This window comes from Gopherus flavomarginatus, chromosome 4 (genome assembly GCF_025201925.1).
Source record: "Gopherus flavomarginatus isolate rGopFla2 chromosome 4, rGopFla2.mat.asm, whole genome shotgun sequence".
NCBI lineage: Eukaryota > Metazoa > Chordata > Testudines > Testudinidae > Gopherus > Gopherus flavomarginatus.
The window spans coordinates 30,604,143-30,626,137 of NC_066620.1; the positions used below are offsets into that span (position 1 = coordinate 30,604,143).

General features: G+C 38.7%; 1 protein-coding gene and 1 long non-coding RNA gene across 6 annotated transcripts in view; one reads left to right on the top strand and one right to left on the bottom strand.

Annotated features, from left to right (window-relative positions):
* Positions 1-21,995, top strand: part of PPP1R21 (protein phosphatase 1 regulatory subunit 21) — an 89,237-nt gene that overhangs the window by 58,985 nt on the left and 8,257 nt on the right. For 3 of the 5 annotated variants that reach the window (XM_050951829.1, XM_050951830.1, XM_050951828.1), the window contains 8 exons: positions 210-337; positions 2,332-2,484; positions 3,556-3,648; positions 7,644-7,880; positions 11,588-11,623; positions 16,440-16,556; positions 17,914-18,012; positions 21,529-21,654. In XM_050951829.1, coding sequence (XP_050807786.1) covers positions 210-337; positions 2,332-2,484; positions 3,556-3,648; positions 7,644-7,880; positions 11,588-11,623; positions 16,440-16,556; positions 17,914-18,012; positions 21,529-21,654 — 989 coding nt within the window. Of the gene's footprint in view, positions 1-209; positions 338-2,331; positions 2,485-3,555; positions 3,649-7,643; positions 7,881-11,587; positions 11,624-15,519; positions 16,557-17,913; positions 18,013-21,528; positions 21,655-21,995 lie in introns of those variants that run through there. The other 2 variants (XR_007774153.1, XM_050951831.1) reach the window with 2 other exon arrangements.
* The window catches only part of LOC127050259 (uncharacterized), a 31,093-nt gene continuing 19,107 nt past the window's right edge, over positions 10,010-21,995 (bottom strand). The window contains exon 3 of the long non-coding RNA XR_007774184.1: positions 10,010-11,161. This is a non-coding gene — a long non-coding RNA (uncharacterized LOC127050259). The remainder of the gene's footprint in view (positions 11,162-21,995) is intronic.

A 21,995-nucleotide genomic window follows, 5' to 3' on the forward strand; every position in this document is an offset into this window, starting at 1 on the left:
ATTTTTTTTCATAGCACAGACTTGTCACAACAATCCCTCTTTCTAGTGCTTGTGAGCTGCTGCAACCTTGAGCAATTCATTTAGGCTCAGATTTTCAGAAGTGTCCAGCATCCACTAGCTCTTAATTGACAGCAATTGAGGGGGTGGGTATAGGAAAGAATATAATGTTGTATGTAGACAATTAACACAATGTAATTGTTTTCATTTAGAAGTTTCCAAACACTACAGTCAGAAAGCTGCCTTAGAACATGAGCTTCCAACAGCCACACAGAAACTTATAACAACAAATGACTGCATCTTGTCCTCAGTAGTGGCTTTAACAAATGGAGCAGGCAAGGTAATTTATGTTTCCTAGCCAAAATCTAATGGTGTCAACCTAGATTAGAGTTTAAAATCTCTCACTTTTCTCAAAGATTTAACTCATGTATAAAGATCTCGGGATACCACAAAGTATGTAAAGATTAAGGATGTCGATTAATCTCAGTTAAAAAAAATTAATCACCGTTTTAATTGCACTATAAACAATAGACTAGCTATAGAAATTTATTAAATATTTTGGATGTTTTCTCTGCATTTTCATAGATATTGTATTCTGTACTGTAATTGAAATCAGTGTATATTTTTTATTACAAATATTTGCACTGTAAAATGAAAAACAAAAGAGATGGTATTTTTCAATTCACCTCATATAAGTACTGTAGTGCAATCTTTGTTATGAAAGTGCAACTTTTTGTTGTTGTTACATAACTGCACTCAAAAATAAGATTGTAAAACTTCAGAGCCTACAAGTCCACTCAGTCCTACTTCTTGTTCAGCCAGTTGCTGAGACAAACAACTTTGTTTACATTTACAGGAGATAATGCTGCCCTCTTCTTATTTACAGTGTCGCCAGAAAGTGAGAACAGGCATTTGCTTGGCACTTTTGTGGCTGGCATTGCAAGGTATTTGCATGCCAGATGTGCTAAACATTTGTATGCCCTTTTGTGCTCTAGCCGCCATTCCAGAGGACATGCTTCAAGGCTTTTTTTAAAAAAAAAAGCATTAATTGAATTGGTGACTGAACTCCTCGGGGCAGAACTGTATGTCCCCTGCTTTGCTTTAGCCCCGCTCTGTCATATATTTCATGTTATAGCAGTCTTGGATGATGATCCAGCACGTGTTGTTCATTTTAAGAACACTTTCGCTGCAGATTTGACAAAACGCAAAGAAGGTACCAATGTGAGATTTCGAAAGATAGCTACAGAACTTGACCCAAAATTTAAGAATCTGAAATGCCTTCCAAAATCTGAGGGATGAGGTGTGGAACATGCTTTCAGAAGTCTTAAAAGAGAAAAATTCTGATGCAGAAACTACAGAACCTGAACCACCAAAAAAGAAAATCAACCTTCTGCTGGTGGCATCTGACTCAAATAATGAAAATGAACACGTCAGTCCACATTACTTTGGATTGTTATCAAGTAGAAAACATCATCAGCATATCCTGTGGACTGGTAGTTGAAGATGAAGAGACACATGAATCTGTAGTGCATCTGGAATATAAATATCTTGCGACGCCGACTACAACAATGCCATGAGAACACCTGTTCTCACTTTCAGGTGACATTGTAAACAAGAAATGGGCAGTATTATTTCTGGAAAATGTAAACAAACTTGTTTGAGCAACTGGCTGAACAAGAAGTAGGACAGAGTGAACTTGCAGGGTCTAAAATTTTACATTGTTTTATTTTTGAATGTAGTTTTTTGTACATAATTCTACATTTGTAAGTTCAACTTTCATGATAGAGATTGCATTACAGTACTGGTATTAGTTGAATTGAAAAGTACTATTTCTTTTGGTTTTTTAAGGTGCAAATACTTCTAAAAAAATATAGAGAGTGCTGAACACTTTGTATTCTGTTACAATTTGAAATCAGTATATTTGAAAATGTAGAAAACGTCCAAACATAATTAAATAAATTGTATTCTGTTTAATGGTGCGATTAATCACGATTAATTTTAATTGCTTGACAGCTCTAGTAAAGATCTGTTATAGTCTAAGATTTCCAGATCCACCTTTAAAAAGCTATTTGCATATTAGTTTGCTCCTGTTGTGATACATCGCAGTACTGCCAAAGATGCATGCTTAATAGAGGAGCAGGTACAGTTGTGAATGATCTTTGTTTAGTTCATGCCTGTGCAATGTGAGTTTTGTAAAGCCCCTAATAAATTTGTACTTGCAATTTTGCTATGAACTTCAGTTTCATGACTATTATTTCTCTTTTGAAGTAGCTCTTTTGTTGTTTCTGCCACTTTTTTTCTATTTAAAGTAAAAATCTTTCTTGACCTGTCTAGATTGCCTCATTCTTTAGCAACAACTTAGACCACTTCACAGCTTCATTGAGCTATGGGCCTAAGGGAGGGACAGAGTTCATCAGCCCTCTATCAGCTGAATGTATGCTCCAGTACAAGAAGAAAGCAGTTGCCTACATGAAATCTTTAAAAAAGGTGTGTCTTCAGCTAACATTTACATTCAAGTAGAGAAGGCAAAGGATTGTATCTAATTCAGTTACTTTAGACAATAGAATCCTCTTAATCAGGATGCCATATGGAATGGACTTTCCTCCCCCATGAAACAAGAATTGATGGTTATCGGAACCATTTTAATAGTACAGTAGAAGCTCAGAGTTGTAAACTCCAGCCTTACGGACTGACCAACCATACACCTCATTTGGAACTGCAAGTACACAATTGAGCAGCATCAGAGACCAAAAATAATAAAGCAAATACAATACACTACTGTGTTAAACGTAAACTGCTAAAAAAAATGAAATAAAGGGGAAGCATTTTTCTTCTGCATAGTAAAGTTTCAAAGCTGTATTAAGTCAATGTTCAGTTGTAAACTTTTGGAAGAATAACCATGTTTTGTTCAAGCTCCATTCCCAAGGTGTTTGTAACTCTGAGGTTCTACTGTAAGGCTGTTGTCTGAGGGGTGGGCGTGGCAGAGGACCCTGGGTTGAGAACAAACTCTGATCTTGCCCAGTTTCACCAGTAGGATCAGCTGCAAGGCTGCTAGAAAAGTAGCCCACTTGTGTATGTGGTTCGTTCTTTCCATAAGAATAGCCAGGTACATACATGTGGAACATGAACTTTACTGTATTTCTTTGAAGTGACTAGCAACTGTTAGTGAGGCAAATTGACAAAAACAGCATAAAATGAAAACACAAAATTTGTGTAGAAGGATGAAAAAGTACTTTGCAAATAATGAACCCTGCTAAACCAAAAGATTCAAGCACCAATAAATCTCCCCAAAAAGCTTTCATTGATTCCTTGGGGAATGTCTCAGTTAAGCAGACTTCAAACGTGTCCTAAGTGTCATGTGTACTGTACTAATCATTTTGCCTTGCTTGGAGACCCAACTGGCTTGTATTAATAGATAGGGAAGCAAAATGAAAGAAATTTTAACCATGCAAAGCAGAACTCTTCACCTTGCTTTAGCAAGGACAGTGGGGATGCAGGGAGGACGACAACATATAATCCGATTTACTGTGAAAGCCTTTGCTGTTTCTTTGGTTATAGCCCTATTCAGATTCAGTGCCTTATGAAGAGGCTTTGGCCAATCGCAGAGTTCTTCTGAGTTCCACAGAAAGTAGAGAAGGTCTTGCACAACAGGTATTCTTGTATATATTTTGACAAATATATGTGTTAGCACACTGTTTTTATTAGAAAAAAGTGTTATGTCCAAAGGTCACAGACTAACTCAAATTAATATGTGTTATAAATACATCTACAATTTCAGTTTTGTATCTGTAAACGCTGACGTTATAGAAATGGTAAAGCAAGTATAATTAGCTGCAAGATCTATAAAGTCTGTTCTTATTAGGGAGAACTTGTCTTGAGCCTTCTTCATTTGAATGTCTAGTTCCTATTTCTGTAATAGGAAGAGTCATAACCTTTTAGTAAAAAGAATTAGAACATAAGAACGGCTGTACTGGGTCAGACCAAAGGTCCATCTAGCCCAGTATCCTGTCTACCGATAGTGGCCAATGCCAAGTGCCCCAGAGGGAATGAACCTAACAGGTAATGATCAAGTGATCTCTCCTGCCATCCTTCTCCACCCTCTGACAAACAAACAGAGGCTAGGGACACCATTCCTTACCCATCCTGGCTAATAGCCATTAATGGACTTAACCTCCGTGAATTTATCCAGTTCTCTTTATAGCACTGTTATAGTCCTAGCCATCACAACCTCCCCAGGTAAGGAGTTCCACAAGTTGACCGTGCACTGCGTGAAGAACTTCCTTTTATTTGTTTTAAACCTGCTGCCTATTAATTTCATTTGGTGACTCCTAGTTCTTGTATTATGGGAATAAGTAAATAACTTTTCCTTATGCACTTTCTCCACATCACTCATGACTTTATATACCTCTATCATATCCCCCCTTAGTCTCCTCTTTTCCAAGCTGAAGAGTCCTAGCCTCTTTAATCTCTCCTCATATGGGACCCTCTCCAAACCCGTAATCATTTTAGTTGCCCTTTTCTAGTGCCAGTATATCTTTTTTGAGATGAGGCAACCACATTTGTACACAGTATTCGAGATGTGGGCGTACCATTCATTTATATAAGGGCAAAAATATATTCTCTGTCTTATTCTCTATCCCCTTTTTAATGATTCCTAACATCCTGTTTGCTTTTTTGACCGCCTCTGCACACTGCGTATACATCTTCAGAGAACTATCCACGATGACTGCAAGATCTTTTTCCTGATTTGTTGTAGCTAAATTAGCCCTCATCATATTGTATGTGTAGTTGGGTTTTTCTTCCAATGTGCATTACTTTACACTTATCCACATTAAATTTTGTTTGCCATTTTGTTGCCCAATCACTTAGTTTTGTGAGATCTTCTTGAAGTTCGTCACAGTCTGCTTTGGTCTTAACTATCTTGAGCAGTTAAGTATCATGTGCAAACTTTGCCACCTCACTTTTTACCCCTTTCTCCAGATCATTTATGAATAAGTTGAATGGAATTGGTCTAAGGAGTGACCCTTGGGGAACACCACTAGTTACCCCTCTCCATTCTGAGAATTTACTATTAATTCTTAACTTTTGTTCCCTATCTTTTAACCAGTTCTCAGTCCATGAAAGGGCCTTCCCTTTTATCCCATGACAGCTTAATTTTCGTAAGAGCCTTTGGTGAGGGACCTTGTCAAAGACTTTCTGGAAATCTAAGTACACTGTGTCCACATTCTGGAATTATAAATGTAGGATGGAGAAGGGAATTTGATTTGGTTTGAGCCTAGCACAAATTACAAAGATGGAAACTTTTGCCCAGTCACTAAACTGATGTTTGCGTGCACTTCTGAGAGGGAAGAACTGATATGACAACCTAATTCAGGGGTAGGCATCCTATGGCACGGGTGCCAAAGGCGGCATGTGAGCTGATTTTCAGTGGCGCTCACGCTACCCAGGTCCTGGCCACCAGTCCAGGGGGCTCTGCATTTTATAATTTTTAATTTTAAATGAAGCTTCTTAAACATTCTGAAACCTTATTTACTTTACATACAATAGTTTAGTTATATATTATAGACTTATAGAAAGAGACCTTCTGAAAAGGTTAAAATGTATTATTGGCACGCGAAACCTTAAATTAGAGTGTATAAATGAAGACTCGGCACAGCACTTCTGAAAGGTTGCCGACCCCTGACCTAATTAATTATCACCCATCTGAAGTTACATTTTTAATTAGAATGTTATCATTGCACCACCAAAAACTGAAACCGTTTGACAAAGCAAATAAAGGGCTGTACAATACTTTGATTCAGGATGAGTATCTTATTCCTCACAATGTTATGCTGCACTGTTATACAAGAAATTATCAGAGGGGTGGTTACTTTATAAAACAAATGGCCCTCCTCAATTTGAGACTTCAGATTAGATTGTAGATTTCCCATTTGTTCAGTTTACAGTGAAGAGTAGCTTTCTGTATTACGGCCAAACAATAGTATCCTGAAAGAGTGGAGTTTCGCTTTCCCATAACACAATACTTTAGAATAGGCCACCTCAACAGCAGCATTATGCTAATTTTCCACTATAATCATGAGATCAGATTATTTTTTACAGAATACTTAATTTGGCAAGAAATGCAAAATATATGCAATTTAGTCTTGTATGCATTATCTAGCATTTCCTGTTCAATTTGGTCATTTCTTGCTCTCTGTTTTTTAAAGAAATGAGCTCTTGAACTTTGTACTATTTCTCATAACTACTTTCCAGTCAACTGTGTCCTCCTTCAGTTCACAAATGTGTGTTTAGCTCTTATTCTCAGATGTATGGTGTGTTTGATTTGGCATTACCATTCTTATTGTATTCCTGCATTCAAGAGGTAAGATTATGTAGAAGTATATTTATCTGAAGGGATTTTTAATTTAAAATGTATCTATTTGATTACCTGGAATTTAAAATATGCATTCTATTAATCTTAAATGGTCACTGGCAGAAAAAAATGAATTACAAAGTGTCATAGAGGATCTGTAAGCTTTGGAGTTGGCTCTCTGGAAGCTCTGGGGCAAGAGGAAGCTCAACGAAGTTTTAATTCATTCTCTTGAGATCCGTATGCTGAGTATATGTCAAACTTTTTAGGGATTAGGTAGCGGCTAGTTTGGATAGACTGGGGCCAAGCTAAAGCAGAGCTAACCGCTCTAGATCAGCGGCTCTCAAACTGTGGGTTGGGACCCCAAAGTGGGGTGCAACTCCATTTTAATGGGGTCACCACGGCTGGTATTACACCTGCTGGGGCCAGGGCTGAAGCCTAAGACTGAGCCTCACTGCCAGGGGCGTCAGTCCTGGGTGGCAGGGCTCAGGGTTTGGTTTCAGCCCTGATGGGCGGGGCTCAGGTTACAGTCCCCCTTCCCCAGGGCTCAAGCCCTTGGTTTGGCTTTGGATCCCCCAGCCTGGTTCGGCCAGGCTCCAGCTTCGGTTCCCTCCCCCCCCCCCCGAGGTCTTGTGGTAATTTTTGTTGTTAGAAGCGGGTCGTGGTGCAAGGAAGTTTGAGAACGCTTGCTCTGGATATTAACTACCTGATCAGTGCAGAGAAATCAGTGGGTTGTTAATGAGCTTTTAATAAATGGAAAAGATCTTGTTTAGCGTGTACTAAGGAAGAGGAGTTTAAATGAAATGTGTGTGGAATTTTCCAAGACTAAATATTTTTCTATGGCTCTTGAGGCATTGCAGCCCATAAATTTAATTTGTATTGTGTTTATTCCTTTATTTTTGCAGCATGTTTGTTATGAGCTCGCAAAACTTAAAGCTGTGAAATGGCTGACTGGAGCCAGGCATGCTGCTGTTTGAATTTCCACACACAGTTCTTCTAATCCTGACCTACAACTACTCTGATATTCTAGCCCTGGATCCCCCTTAATGGAAGATTGCCAATTGTGCTGACTGTTGTGATGTGCAGATATGCAGTAGGGACCAATTGAAACCATTAAACACATTCTACTTGTGACCTAAGCATATTAAACCTAGAACATTGGGCCTTTAGGCATTAACCTGCTGTACCATCTAATCTCATTCACTTACTTAGACCGTATGTCTTCAGGTATTTCTTAATTTAATTCCCAACATTTCACATTCTACAATTCAAACACAGTTAACTTTTCCTTCCTAAGGTCCAGCAAAGTTCGGAGAAGATTGCAAAACTGGAACAGGAAAAGGAACATTGGATGCTTGAGGCCCAGCTAGCCAAAATTAAGTTAGAGAGAGAAAACGAGAAGCTAAAGAGCTCACTTAGTGGACAGTTGATTGAGCCTATGCCAGAAAATTCTGTTTTGCTGAATGCAGCCGAACGAGAGAAGGAAGTATCCATAAAAAAGACTTCAGGGGAGCCTGTTAAAAAAATGAGTCTGGTAAGTGACTTTTTCCTCAATGTGCTGGAGGAAAGATCTTTTACACTTGGAAACAACAACTTTTTGGTAATATTGTTTGATCAATGGAACAATATCATTGGAGGTTTTAATTATGACATCATCCACATTACATTTAAAGCAGTTTTGAGTCTAAATCAAGTTGACAGCTGATGTCTCCTGCAGAATGCAGGCCTTAGTGATTTGGTTTTTGTATTTTGGGGTTTTTTAGACACACCTCTCTTGTTCTGCAGCTTCATTAATATTACTTATAGGTCCACAAAAGTCATATTGGTAGGAGATGTAAAGAACTGACTTTAAAAATCAGAATCAAAAGTATACAGAGAGCTGGTATCCTGCAAGAGGTAACTTACTTAGAGTTGGCCGGAAATACATTTCTCTTGTAGACAATATTTTTAGACTACTTAAGCATCATTGAATATTTGGGCTGCAAACACTGCATCCATCATTTACCTTCCTGGCATAAACCCAAATTGGTTGTCACTTTATGCTCCAGTCCCTCCCAATAATTCTTTCCAGCCATTTAATCATGTGACTCATTAAGTTGGTGGGTCAGTAATTACTACATTCTTGCACATCTCCTTTAGACTTGAAGATAGGGAACAATGTGCACTTCCTCTACTCATCAGGCATTTTTCCAGTATGGAGAATTAAGCTGAAAAAGTTCATCACCACAACTCCCTCACGACCGAATGCTTTAAGTGCTTCAGTGGATACACTGTCCAGTCCCACTACCTTCCCATATTTCACTGTGTCGTGATGTCTGAGTCTCCACCATGGTGATAGGTCTTGAGAGGTTGTTGCTTGCTCATATTCCCCTCAACGGGTTTTTTGTATTCTTTTCATTGAGTAGCTTCACATAAAACTACTGCTACCTCCCTAATGATTTTACTGTCTTCCACCAGTACTCTGTTTTCATCTTTGACTTGCTTCATGGCTCCTAAGTCCTATGTTTAAGACCTTTGTTTAATCTTGGCTAATCCTTTTTCCCCTTCCTTTGTTAGTAGTCTGTGTATAAGGCTTTGGATGCCTGACCTTTAACTTCTGTATCCACTGTTTTTGATGTTTTCTTTACCAGCTTGTAAAGCTTGATCACTTCACAATCTTTTTTTTAAGATCTCTTCCTCTGATCAGAAAGTAATCTGGTACTTGTTGGCACCGCTTTTGTGTGTACTTAAGTCTCCCTCTCTTGACAATCAGGCCATGGATTCTGGCTAAACCTAAGGTATCCTCACCAGCTTTGTTTGTGGTTCCAAAGTCTCATCCTCTGTGACAGTTGTCATACCCTTCACTATGTTCTCCGCTATGTGTATTGAGATCTGCTCCGATAATCAAGTACTCAGCTTGTGGTATTTCACTTATTTAGTCCGGCTTGAGCTGGAATTCCTCCTTGTCCTCAGTCGTAAAACCAACCTGTGGCACATATCCATATATAACAGTAAATATTTATTCTTTTATTAGCTGGTCACTCTTCCTTTCGACCCTCTCCATTTTGTCTTTTGGATACAAGCAATATACACTCTCCTTCTTTTCAGTGTCTCAGTTTCTTCTCTTGATTTCACAACTCCTTGTTCCCTCATCCAAAGAAGCCATATGTAAATCTTGGACTCACTTCTTTAGCCTCAGGAGCCCAGAATACAGTAGCCTTTTTCCATTTTCCACAACTGTTGGGCAAAGTGGTTGCATGCTGCTTCCGGGGGACGCCCTATCATTTTACTGATATATTACTTGAAAATGAAGACCCATAAAGCATGTGTGATAAGTAGCCTTGGCAGAATTCAGGAGTTATTTTTTAAATATAATTTATAAAACCAGTTGATCTTTTTTAAAAATTTTAATTTTTATCAATTTAAATTTTCACAGTGGGAAATTGAGGGATGGTCATAATGGGATGGAATATAATTATTTAATAACAGAGTTTGAGGTTCAAAGTTAAAACCTGATGACCTTTAAAACAAACGTCAACATCACATGTCAAAATAAGTAAATGTATGTATTCCAGGCACAGTTTTGTTTGGCCTATAGCTTCTAGAAACATTTCGGTGAGCCTTCCAGTTTCTTTAAAGGTGTATCAATTCTGGTTTCTCTTCAGATCGTATAAATCCTTAGCTCTAGAAGTCCAATCTTTATCTTTGCCAGAAAGTAACAATTAGGAACATCTCTGGAATCTGACCTGGAGGCCTGGTGCATCTTTGTTGGGACAGAACTATGGGGAAACCCAAAAAAGCACAACCTCCAAGATGCTAGGGCTCTGCAAAATAGGAGAGAGGACAAACAAATAGGCTTAAGTTACTCTAAAAAAAAAAAAGTTAGGCAGATGCATGCTCTGTGTTTGTGCTCAGATGGAAAAAGCTCTGCATTACCTTTCCATAGCTGACTACAAATTTCACTGATTTTTCCTTGTCCTTCCACCTCATTTGTGTAAAGTATGTTCCTAAATTGTGTTTGCACCCTAGAATAAGCCTGTGAAGATTTGTGCTCGTGCTAGCTTTTGAACGCTTAGCTCAGTGAGCAGATGGGAACAGTTTAGAAATATAATTTGTAATGTTTAACTCTCATCACTAGGAAACAGTAGCTGATGATTGAAATAATTGGTAATGGATAGTTGGTTGGAAAATATTCATCAATGTACTTTATTTCATTTTTACCACCTACCCTACCACAGCAGTCTCTTCCAGAGTGTCAGCCTTGTTAACAACAAAATGCATCTGTCCAAACTGTGGCAGTATGTTTAACAAATTTCCACTTACAGTTGTGGACAGACTCAGTCATGAATACAACACAGAAGCAGACTGAAGTGAAAAAGGAAACCTAAAACTTTGTGTGCTGCAGAGGAAAACCTGGTTTAATGTTTGTTTTAAAATGGTTGTATATGGAGTACTTAGTGACTAGGAAGAAGAGAAACTACTTCCAAGGTGAAGTAATTATGAAACGAGATACTGGTCCAATAAAAGATGATACTTCACCTACCTTGTCTCTCTAGTATCCTCATTCCGACACAGTTACAACTACACTGCATACAACAAATTGCATTGGCAGTTTATTTGAATGAGAGAGATCACAGAGAAAAAGATTTTAATAGGAGTTCTAAGAAATTCAAGATGAACTTCATTGGCACCAAAAGAAGGCGCTAAGGAAGTATCTTAGTACAGTGGAACTTTATTTGTCTATTTCTTGCAATAAATTAAGAGAGATACTATAATCAGTCTGATTAATAGTGTTGGCTAATGTTAGGTGGGATCATTCTTTGCATGATCCTTGGTCTGTGTAAAGAAAAATAAAAAAAATTCATTAGTTCCTTGGCTAGTCAGCAGCTAGCTTTATAACTCTACACAAGGTTTCCAGAAGTATTTGGGTTAGCCTTTATCTGTACTGAAAGGGAAAAATCCTTAAGTATCCTGAATACTGTAACTATTTGTAAATTCTCACTGTGAAACGTTAGTAAACACTGCTCATCTAATACTCTGGTCTAATTTAATTAGAAAATTTTACTTATAAAAAGTTAGTTTAATGTTGCACCTTCACTAATAGCTCATATATGAGCAAAGCCTCAACTTGTAACAGTCTTGATTTTTAATTTAAAAAATTTAATCACTTTATTGCTTTTCTTTATAACTAGGTGTCAAAGTGACAGTGGAGTGGAGTCTTGTTTTACAGTTCTGAGTTTTTTATTTTCTCCCTTGTTCTAGATTGGAATGTTGACTATGACTACTGGCAGCAAAGAGGTACTTTATGACTATTTGATACTCATCATTCATTATATGTAATAAAGATTTATACTATGTATAATTCAGAAAGTGCTAAAACTTGTGCATGACTAAGTTACTCTGTCAGTTACTTGGAAACCCCTTGTCATAAACAGATAGCTAAGGGTTAATGTCTCTTTCACCTGAAGCACCTGACCAGAGGACCAATCAGGAAACCGGATTTTTTCAACTTTGGGTGGAGGGAATTGAGTGTCTAAGTCTTTTGGGAGTCTGCCTGCTTTCTCTGAGCTTTGGAGAAGTACTTTCTACTTTCTAGTCTTCTGTTTCTAAGTGTAAGGACAAAGAGATCAGATAGTAAGTTCTATGGTTTCTTTTCTTTGGTATTTGCATGAATATAAGTGCTGGAGTGCTTTGATTTGTATTCTTTTTGAATAAGGCTGTTTATTCAATATTCTTTTAAGCAATCGACCCTGTATTGTATCATCTTAATACAGAGAGCCCATTTGTATTTTTCTTTCTTTTTATATAAAGCTTTCTTTTAAGACCTGTGGGAGTTTTTCTTTACTTCAGGGAAATTGAGTCTGTACTCACCAGGGAAATGGTGGGAGGAAGAAATCAAGGGGAGATCTGTGTGTTGGATTGCTAGCCTGACTTTGCATTCCCTCTGGGGGAATAGGAAAGTACTTTTTGTTTTCAGGATTGGGAACAGAGAGGGGGAGTCTCTCTGTGTAGTTTCACAGAGCTTGTGTCTGTGTATCTCTTCAGGAGCACCTGGAGGGGGGAAGGGAAAAAGGATTATTTCCCTTTGTTGTGAGACTCAAGGAATTTGGGTCTTGGGGTCCCAGGGAAGGTTTTTCAGGGGGACCAGAGTGCCCCAAAACACTCTAATTTTTTGGGTGGTGGCAGCAGGTACCAGGTCCAAGCTGGTAACTAAGCTTGGAGGTTTTCATGCTAACCCCCATATTTTGGACGCTAAGGTCCAAATCTGGGACTAAGGTTATTACATGGTGGCAGCAGGTGGGATATAGACAGAATCCAGAAGCCAGTAGGAATATTATATTTTTCTTTTCTCTGCTAAGGGCTTTTTAGCAGAGAGAAACAGTTTGGTTTTAAAAGGGAACCAGAAAGAATTTTTTTTTCTGCTCTCTGGCAGTTTGTGGCTTGCATGTTAAGCGAGAAGCCATTAAGAGACTGTTGAGGGTCTTTTGTCATGCAATAGCCCTCCCATTAGGAGGCAAGTACCAGCACTTATATGCATGCAAATAAAGTGGTTTTTCTGGTTTCCTTTCATTGAACATTAGCTAGAGAGAGAAAAGGAAAAAAGCACTGTTGCTAGGCAGACTTCAGGAGGCAACAGAGAGCCTGCAGTTCAGAAGATAAACACCGGAGGGCACCCCAACACAAGAAAACAGGAATCATGACTTCTAAGGCAAAAATTGAGGCCGAAGAGCAACTCAAAGAAGCTGAACACAGGCGACAACTGGAAATAAAACAAAAAGAGATGGAGATGAAAGAAAAGGAAGAAAGCATCAAACTGGCAGCCTTCCAAAGAGAACAGGCAGCCCAAGAGGCAGCACACAAAAGAAAACTAGAAGAAGAAGAGGTAGCCTACCGAAGGAAACAAGCAGAAGAAGAGTTGGCCCACAGAAGGAAGCAAGAAGAAGAGGAGGCGGCCCACCACCGAGAAATGGAAAAACACCAAAAAGAGAATGAAGAGAAGGAAAAACAGAGAAAACATGAACTGGAGTTGGCAAAAGCTGGGCTGCATGTGCCAGCCAACCCTAACAACCCGGCGCCAAATATTGCTCCACAGCACAGGAAATTTCCCACCTACAAGGCAGGTGATGACACAGAGGCCTTCTTGGAAAATTTTGAAAGAGCCTGTCTTGGGTACAACATCCCCGAAGACCAGTACATGGTAGAATTGAGGTCACAGCTCAGTGGACCTTTAGCAGAGGTGGCAGCTGAAATGCCTAAGCTGCAAATGAATGACTATAAACTTTTTCAAACCAAGGCCAGATACCGAATGGGGATAACCCCAGATCATGCCCGTCGGCGCTTCAGAACCCAAAAGTGGAAACCCGAGGTGTCATTTCCCAAACACGCCTACTACATTGCAAAAAACTATGAGGCCTGGATAACAGGAAACAACATTCAAACCTTGGAAGAACTGAACCTCCTCATACAAATGGAGCAGTTCTTGGATGGTGTTCCTGAAGACATCACACGGTACATACAAGATGGAAATCCCAAAGATATCGCTGAGGCGGGGGAGATTGGAGCCAAATGGATGGAACTGGCAGAAAGCAAGAAAGCTACTGTCAAGGGGAACGATTACCCCAGGGGGCACACAGACCATAAACCCTACAACCGAGGACAGCCAAAGACCCCACATACCACCCAAGTAAAGCCACAGATACCCTACCCTTCAACCTCACCAGTCTCCAGTAACTCACCTCGGCCCAGTGACCCATCAGATGGAAGATGCTTTAAGTGTAATGAACTGGGACATATCAAGGCCAAGTGTCCCAAGAACACCATGCGAGTGCAATTCATTACACCACCATCACACCAAAGATCCCCAGGCCCGGATGCCTCTCAAATACCCTTGGAGCGAAGGGAAAATTTGAGAGTGGGCGGAAAGAAGGTTACTGCGTGGAGAGACACGGGGGCACAAGTGTCAGCTATCCACCAATCCTTCGTTGACCCCAAATTCATCAACCCAAAGGTCAAAGTTACAATTTACCCCTTCATGTCACAAGCTGTAGACTTGCCTACAGCTCAACTGCCTGTCCAGTACAAAGGCTGGTCAGGAATGTGGACTTTTGCAGTCTATGACAATTATCCTATCCCCATGCTACTGGGGGAAGACTTGGCCAACCAGGTGAGGCGGGCCAAGAGAGTGGGAATGGTTACACGTAGCCAAACCCGGCAAGCTTCCAGACCCATTCCTGTTCCTGAACCGTCCACAGAGGCCCCGTCTGTGTTACCAGAGACCCAGACAGAGGTAGTGGACCCGGATTCCATGCCAACCACTGAAACAGCCACAGCACCTCCAGTCCCAGGCCCGGAACTGGAACAGCAACCAGCACCAGCCATTGCAACCCCATCTTCAAACTCAACGCCAGAGGGCGCCAGCGAGCCACAACTGGCAGAAGCAACACACAGCCATACCCAAAAGGCTCAGCCAGAGCCTGAAATACCCTGGAGTAATTTAGTACAATGTGGTGAGAATGAATTCTTGCGCAATAACTTTTCCCTAAGAATCTCTGAAACTTATTTCCTATTGGTAAGACTAAGATTTAGTGATGGGTATTTTTACTAAAAAGTCATGGACAATAAACAAAAATTCACACTGGTGGTGGGGGACGGCAGCCCGGGACCACTGCTGTTACTGGTGGGGCCCGAGCTGCTCAGACGGCCCTGTGGTCAGTCACAGGCTGCAGAAGTCATGGAGTTCCCAGAAAGTCACGGAATCCGTGACCTCCGTGACAGTCTTGCAGTCTTACCTATTGGTGGCAATCCATACTTCATTCTCTAATTTGATCTAACTCTGACAATAGCTTATAGTTCTGCTTCATATATTTTATTCAACAGACGTGTTCAGATAAGAAATTTAACAAGAGGTGAGCTGCGCTCTCTTAAATTATCAAGTTCTCTGTAGCTTTAGAAAATGTAGCTCTATATTTGTATTTCAGTGACATGATCTGGATTCCAAACCTCAGATTGATTAATCAAAGGAGGGTTGAAGCAGCAAAAAACTCATATTTATAAGCCTTTCCTAACTCCTTCCCTTTCCTATCTCCTTTGTCTTTCAGTTCCAGCTTATGGGGAATTTGCTTGGATAACCTCTTCCTTACTATTTTAGTATGCATTTTAAGTGCCCTAAAATATACTATTCTTTATTTAAACAGATGATTAGAACAAATAAAACATGACTGGCAGTCACACCAAATGTTATGTTTTAGTGGTACTAAAGAAGTAAAGTTAGCATTTCTTATCACAGCATGAACCTTGGGCTAAGATGCAATGTTTTTCCCTCTCTGTGATCCTGCAGAGGGCAGTTCTGTTGACATTAATAGTAAGGTTACTAAAAGCTGTTGGAAGATGAGATGGGGTTTAAGTGCACTGAGTGCTTCTTTATAAAAGACGTGTTTAGCCATGTGACTTAGTTGTATAAGAATTCTTTAAAATAAAAGTCTGTATAGTGTGAACCTCAAAACTTAAATTTAAGAGGGTGCAAATGTATTATGAAAGTTGCCCCAAGCTGGTGATTCATTGTTGTCTAGAGAAAAGTGGCATTTCTGCAATTAAAGTCAGATTTCTTTAATCAGTCTTCTGAAAATGCACATGCAGTTTTGAAAATGTGGCTCCTAATGTCCATGGGCTGCTAATGTTGTGGCCATCTTTGAGAATTCTGTCTTTGCTGGAGAATCCAAGGTAACAATTGTGTGGTGAGAAGGGGACAGTAGGTCATCCTCAAGAATTTGCATTCTCGCCAGAAATCATTTAATGTAAATTGTGACTGTTTTATATTCTACTACTTACTCAACTCTCTGCATAAAATATAACCTTGAGTTTTATCATTGTTTTTCAGAAGACTCAAGGTAATAGTGTTGTCTGATATCTGATAAGACTGCTTTTATTTTATAAATGTGTGTGCTCTAAGAAGTGCCAAGCTCAATCAAATTTTACATGCTATATAAATAGTCTATCCCATTTGGACAACTTGCCACTTAAAAAAAAAATATTTCCTGTATAAAGACCTAGGTTATGGCTCTCGTAAAGATAAAGTCCTTTTAATTGTTTGATCACATGAGCTCTCACTCTTCAGGCTCCAGAGGCTAAGTCCCGTGAAGACTTGATAAAAAATCACTATATGGCAAGGATAGTAGAACTTACGTCTCTTCTACAGCTGGCTGACAGCAAGTCAGTACATTTTCATGCTGAGGTGAGCATCCAGTCAATCTCCTATACTGAAAACAGTAACGCCTTTCTGAACTTTCTATAGATCAAATGTTATGAACAACAGGCTCCTACCAAAACATCATGGACAATCTATCCGATAATTTGTTCCTGCAGTTTATTCCTTGTTTTTGGGGTAGTGTTCATAAAAGGCTGTACTTGCTGTGTGTTGCATCAATTTCTTAATTTTGAATAATTGCATATTCAGCCTCCCTTGTTAATCAGTTACATTTGGTAATAAGAAAGCACATTGGTTTTAAGTGGCCTAGATATAGGTTACTCTTATACACCTATTCTATTTCTGGCTTTAGCTACCAAACTGTATAGGACTGAATTTAAGTCCTTGGCTTAATGCGGGGTGGGGCATGGGGAGATACTGAGACTTGGGCAGGAGGGGAGAGAAGCTGGCTCCAGGCTGGAAAGGAGGTTCCTGGAGTTCCTACCTGGGCCTCATCCAGCCCCCTGGGTCCCACTCCCCAACCCAATCCCTGCACTGCAGCAGCTGCTCCCTGCTCCGCAGCCCAATCCTGGGCCCTGCAGTTTTAGCCCCTCTGGTTCCTGCTTTGACACACTCTCCTCCTTGGCATATATAAGTTAACATAATATTTCTATTGCAGGGGTGCTAGCACCCCATGCTGTTCCACTCTCCTGGTTTAATGTGACAAACTACAGTAATTTCAAAGAATTTAGCAATTTGATAATGAAGTAGTAGAACTAACCTCTCACCTAGAAATTGGAGAATGTTGTATAATTTGGCTTGCTTGACCTTTGCAAGCTGAGAACTGTTTTCAAGCATTTGTTATGTTTAATTTTAGAATCACATAAATGCTCCTCAGTAGGATGAGCAGTTTTGCCAGAAACACATGCAGAACATGCCCCCTATTTGGTTAGATTTGCTTTGTCAGCTTTAATGTACACAAGTGTTATTGGTATGGCAGATAATGAGATCATGTGAAAGAACCATCATTCTACACTGACATTTTAAGCAATATGTGCATGTGCCTGGCATCCTGAGATCTCATTTGTTTTTCTTTTTATATTTTCTTTAAACAAAATTAATAGATCCTTCTGATCAGATATTATTTTCTAGCAATAGTGTCTAAAATATAAAGTGCTCGTCTATAAAATAAATCCTGAAAGTTTAGTGTTTGATAATGTTAAATCACTGTTTAGCTTGTGAATTTCTGTATAAAAGCATATTTCTGTAACACACTTTCTGTAAACCAAAAACTTTGCATTTTGAAAGGCCCAAACATTCAGATTTAAAAAAAACTCTGCCTCAAATAATTTGCTATGTACAATACTCTGCTGACACTAACTGATTTTTTTTCTTTCTTTGATAGTGCCGAGCCCTTGCCAAAAGATTATCATTAGCTGAAAAGTCTAAGGAATCACTAGTGGAGGAGATGAAATTAGCTAGTCAAAGCATCAGTAGATTACAGGCAAGTGAAATGTTAGCTAAGCAATTTGATGGACACACTCCATGGGATAGTTGTGGGTGGAAAAACATAAAACCCAGTGTGCGTCCCATGCTAAATCTGAAAACTATTATGGCATGTGAGTAGAATTGCAGACCAAATCCACTAATGCGCATGTTTCAAATTATCAAAGATTGAGTATTAAATGGGATATGTCTATTTTAAAAAATTGAGAAAATACTTAACAGTAACTGAGATACCATTTTGATGTAAACATATCTTGTGCAAATACTGTCCCTTTTACCCTTTATTATCCCGGTTTGTTTTTTTGCTTCCGAAACCATGGTTAAATCCCAGCCGCTTAGCTGGGTGCAAAACATTATAGTGTATATGCATCTAATGTCCCTTCTCTCCTCTTGCCACACTTCATTTTAATAGGCTGGCTGAAGAGAAGAACTTGACAAAGTTCTTGCTCAATGAGCACTTTAAAATAGAAAAGTCAACTTCACTTCATATAAGAACTTAGCTAGTAGAGAGACTGTGTGAGATGCACTTACATATTCACTTTCCCAGTAAAACCCAGAATCGTAAATGTACATTGGGACATCCTCCGTAGTAGCTGGGATTTTTAAGACTATTTCAGCCTCTGCTTTTTTTCCCCCTTTAACTGTGGTTATCAAATTGTGGACATGTCAGTTTTAATTCCTTGAAAAACTGCTCTGCACCATTTGCACTTAAAATCCAGAAAACTGAGCAAAGGTTATTAAGAGAATGAGAAGAGAAAATTGTAAATACATAAGTACTCAGGAACTTAGAGAGGTTTAACTTTCTGACCTCCCTCTATATTCAGTTAGTTCCAACCAGTGCTAACTCTAATGAGCAGATGATTCTTTACTTTTTAAACAAACCAACATTTTTGGCTTGGAAAACTTTTAGAGGAAGGAAGCTATTTTTCCTTATCAGTTATAGTTGCCAGAATATAGTATTCCTTCTGGTTTTGAACCATCTCATGTAATCTCTCCTTCACATCATCATAGTCCTCTTTATCATTGGGTAAGGTGGGAGGCTTCTTAATTGAGATGTGGAATGTAAAATGAATCCCGTAATTTCCTTTTTAGATACTTCAACAGTAAACACACAATCTTACTAAAAAGCAGCTTTGTGATTGAGTCCATGTAGTAATACAGAACCATGAAAGGGATGACAGTTTGTCAGGGTTGCCAAACACAGGAAGCACATACTCATGACTCAGAGATGGACAGGACCTATTCAGCAGTGCAATGTGAGGCCTTTGCATTGAACAATGTAACCATATGGCCTGCTTTTCAATATAAGTATTAAAGATAAATGAATTATCCGAAACATTTTAATTCTTTACATACATTGAATTTGTACTGAGGGCACAGTAAATAGCGATCACTTAAAACAGTGGTTCTCAACCAGGAGTATGCATACCGCTGAGGGTACGCAGAGGTCTTCCAAGAACTATATCATCTCATCTAGATATTTGCCTAGTTTTACAGCAGGCTACATACAAATCACTAGCAAAGTCAGTATAAACTAACATTTCATACAGACAATAACTTATTTATACTGCTCTATATACTATACACTGAGATGTAAGTACACTATTTATATTCCAATTTATTTATTTTGTAATTACATATTAAAAAAGGAGAAAGTAAGCAATTTTTCAGTGTGTTTTGTGAAGCTTTTTTTGTATTTTTGTCTGATTTTTTTTTTTGTTAGCAAGTAGCTTTTAAGTGGGGTGTAACTTGGGGATCCACAAGACAACTCAGACCCCTGAAAGGGGTTCAGTAGTTTGGAAAGATTGAGAGCAACTGATTTAAAATACTAATAAGCACAGTGTGACTGTTATGAGGCTTTCAGTTAATAATGACAGTACTGGAAATTGCTGAATTAGAGAGCCTGTTTGTCTACTCAAACATTTGTGGTTACCCTAGGAAATACTTCATGGCACCTTGTTCCCGGTCCTAATATTGACGTTCCTAAAGTCATATTGCTATGGCCTACATTTTTTTAAAATGCACCTTGTTCTATAGGTAAAGCACATCTTATTTTCTCAAACTTGTAAAGGTGACTTTGCACAAGTTTTATGATAGTGACGCCCATGAAAAAAACCTTCTTTTAGCTTTTTGAATGTCACTTTATATGCCTCTGCTCTCACATCTGAAATATAAAAATATCTTTCGTGTATTTCAAATTGATGTCAAACTGGCATCTGAAACAGCCTTACATTGATCTTTGGCATTCACTGCAACAAGATAATATTTTTAAATAAAGTTCTGTTTGACTTAGTGCAGTCCTCATTCACTACTGCTTGAAGATCACATCACATATAAAAGGAGAACAATATGGTGATCTTGTCAGCTAGCTGCCAATTTAGTGTTTTGACATATGGCTAGTGGACTGCCATTTTGCCATCCCTTGGAATAATGATTACAATGGTAGACTTTTATTAGTAGCTCTTAAAGTACTTGACTTCTGATGCAAAACTTTTTTTAAATTGCTAGTACTATGCTTAACCTTCATAAACAAGACCAGCATGATTGAAATTATCCACAAATTCTCCATTGACTTAATGAATCCCTGTATGATTTCAAGGTATTAATGATGTGACATGATTGTGCAGCCCAGACTCCCATACAAATAGTTCCTTAAAGTCAGTGAGCATACTCGGCATGAGAAAGGATCTGATCCTGCAGCCCTTAATTTTTAACTATTACTTTTCTTAAGTATTCAGATACCACACTGAAGACTTTGTATATACAGATATTTAATAGTACTGTCCTTTTGGGCTCAGTTCTATCTACTTATGTTCTTAATGGAGGTTTTGGATCGCCTGTTTGAGTTTATTAGGATTTCTATACATGGTATATTTAAGACCAGGATTTATATAGTGTTTTTCTGAACTCTTTTCATTGTGAAGTTCTTGTATGATGAAATTTGACAGTTTCTCTGGTGGTGGCAAATAGGCAAAATTATAAAACTGAATTCCTTTTAAAATAGTGCACCCTCAGTACATATCTGTAAAGATCCATATATCTCCCCAAAAAACCTCACACAAACTATTCATCCACAATTATATAACAACTTTTTTAAAAAGCATACTGGCTGGCACACAGTTATTTTTAAACACATAGTCCTGAATGTTAAACAGAACTTAATAAATAAAAACAATTGCATCTGGGCTGAAAACTGGGTTTTAGCCTCAGTGATTTTTGTCCCGTGTTGTTAAACCCTTCGTTAGATGATGATCTATAAAACAGTGTAATAAAATAAGTTTTGGGAGGTGATAGTGGGGGAGAGGGAGGGATGAAGTTTTAAAGATATAAGAAAACTACTGAGACTTTTTTTCATTTAAATTTTTGCATAGTTGCTTTTCTCCATAATGAAATTGCTTAAGTGCACATGTTTGGTCAACCTTGCAGCTTTGTTGGACAACTTGCACGTCTGCATGAGCAATGTACTACTGTAGTATTAGGCAAAGCTGAAAGCTACTGTTCATTCACTCCTTAGGATGAGTTGACAACCACCAAAAGAAGCTATGAAGATCAGCTAAGTATGATGAGTGACCATCTGTGCAGCATGAATGAAACCTTATCTAAACAAAGGGAAGAAATTGATACACTAAAAATGAGTAAGGTAGGTTACCAAGTGTTATATTTACTTTGGGCATAGTCTGTAACCTGGGTTAGCGAGTAGTGTGTGAAGTTACTAGCTTGTTTTTATTCTCAGCCACTTGGCATGAAAACCTGAAGCCCTATCCCTACTGATCCAGGTGAATGAGAGTTTTAGAACCTAACTTGGAATATGGAAATGACTGGTGGTCATAAACTAGGTCTTTCCCTGCCCTCTTAACTGTAGAGAGCTGATTACATCCTCCTCACACCAGATTAGGCTTTAAAAGGGGACTTATAAGAGCAGTACCATTTTTCAGCTACCTAAAAATAAAACATACTGTTAAATGCACATGGAGGGATGAT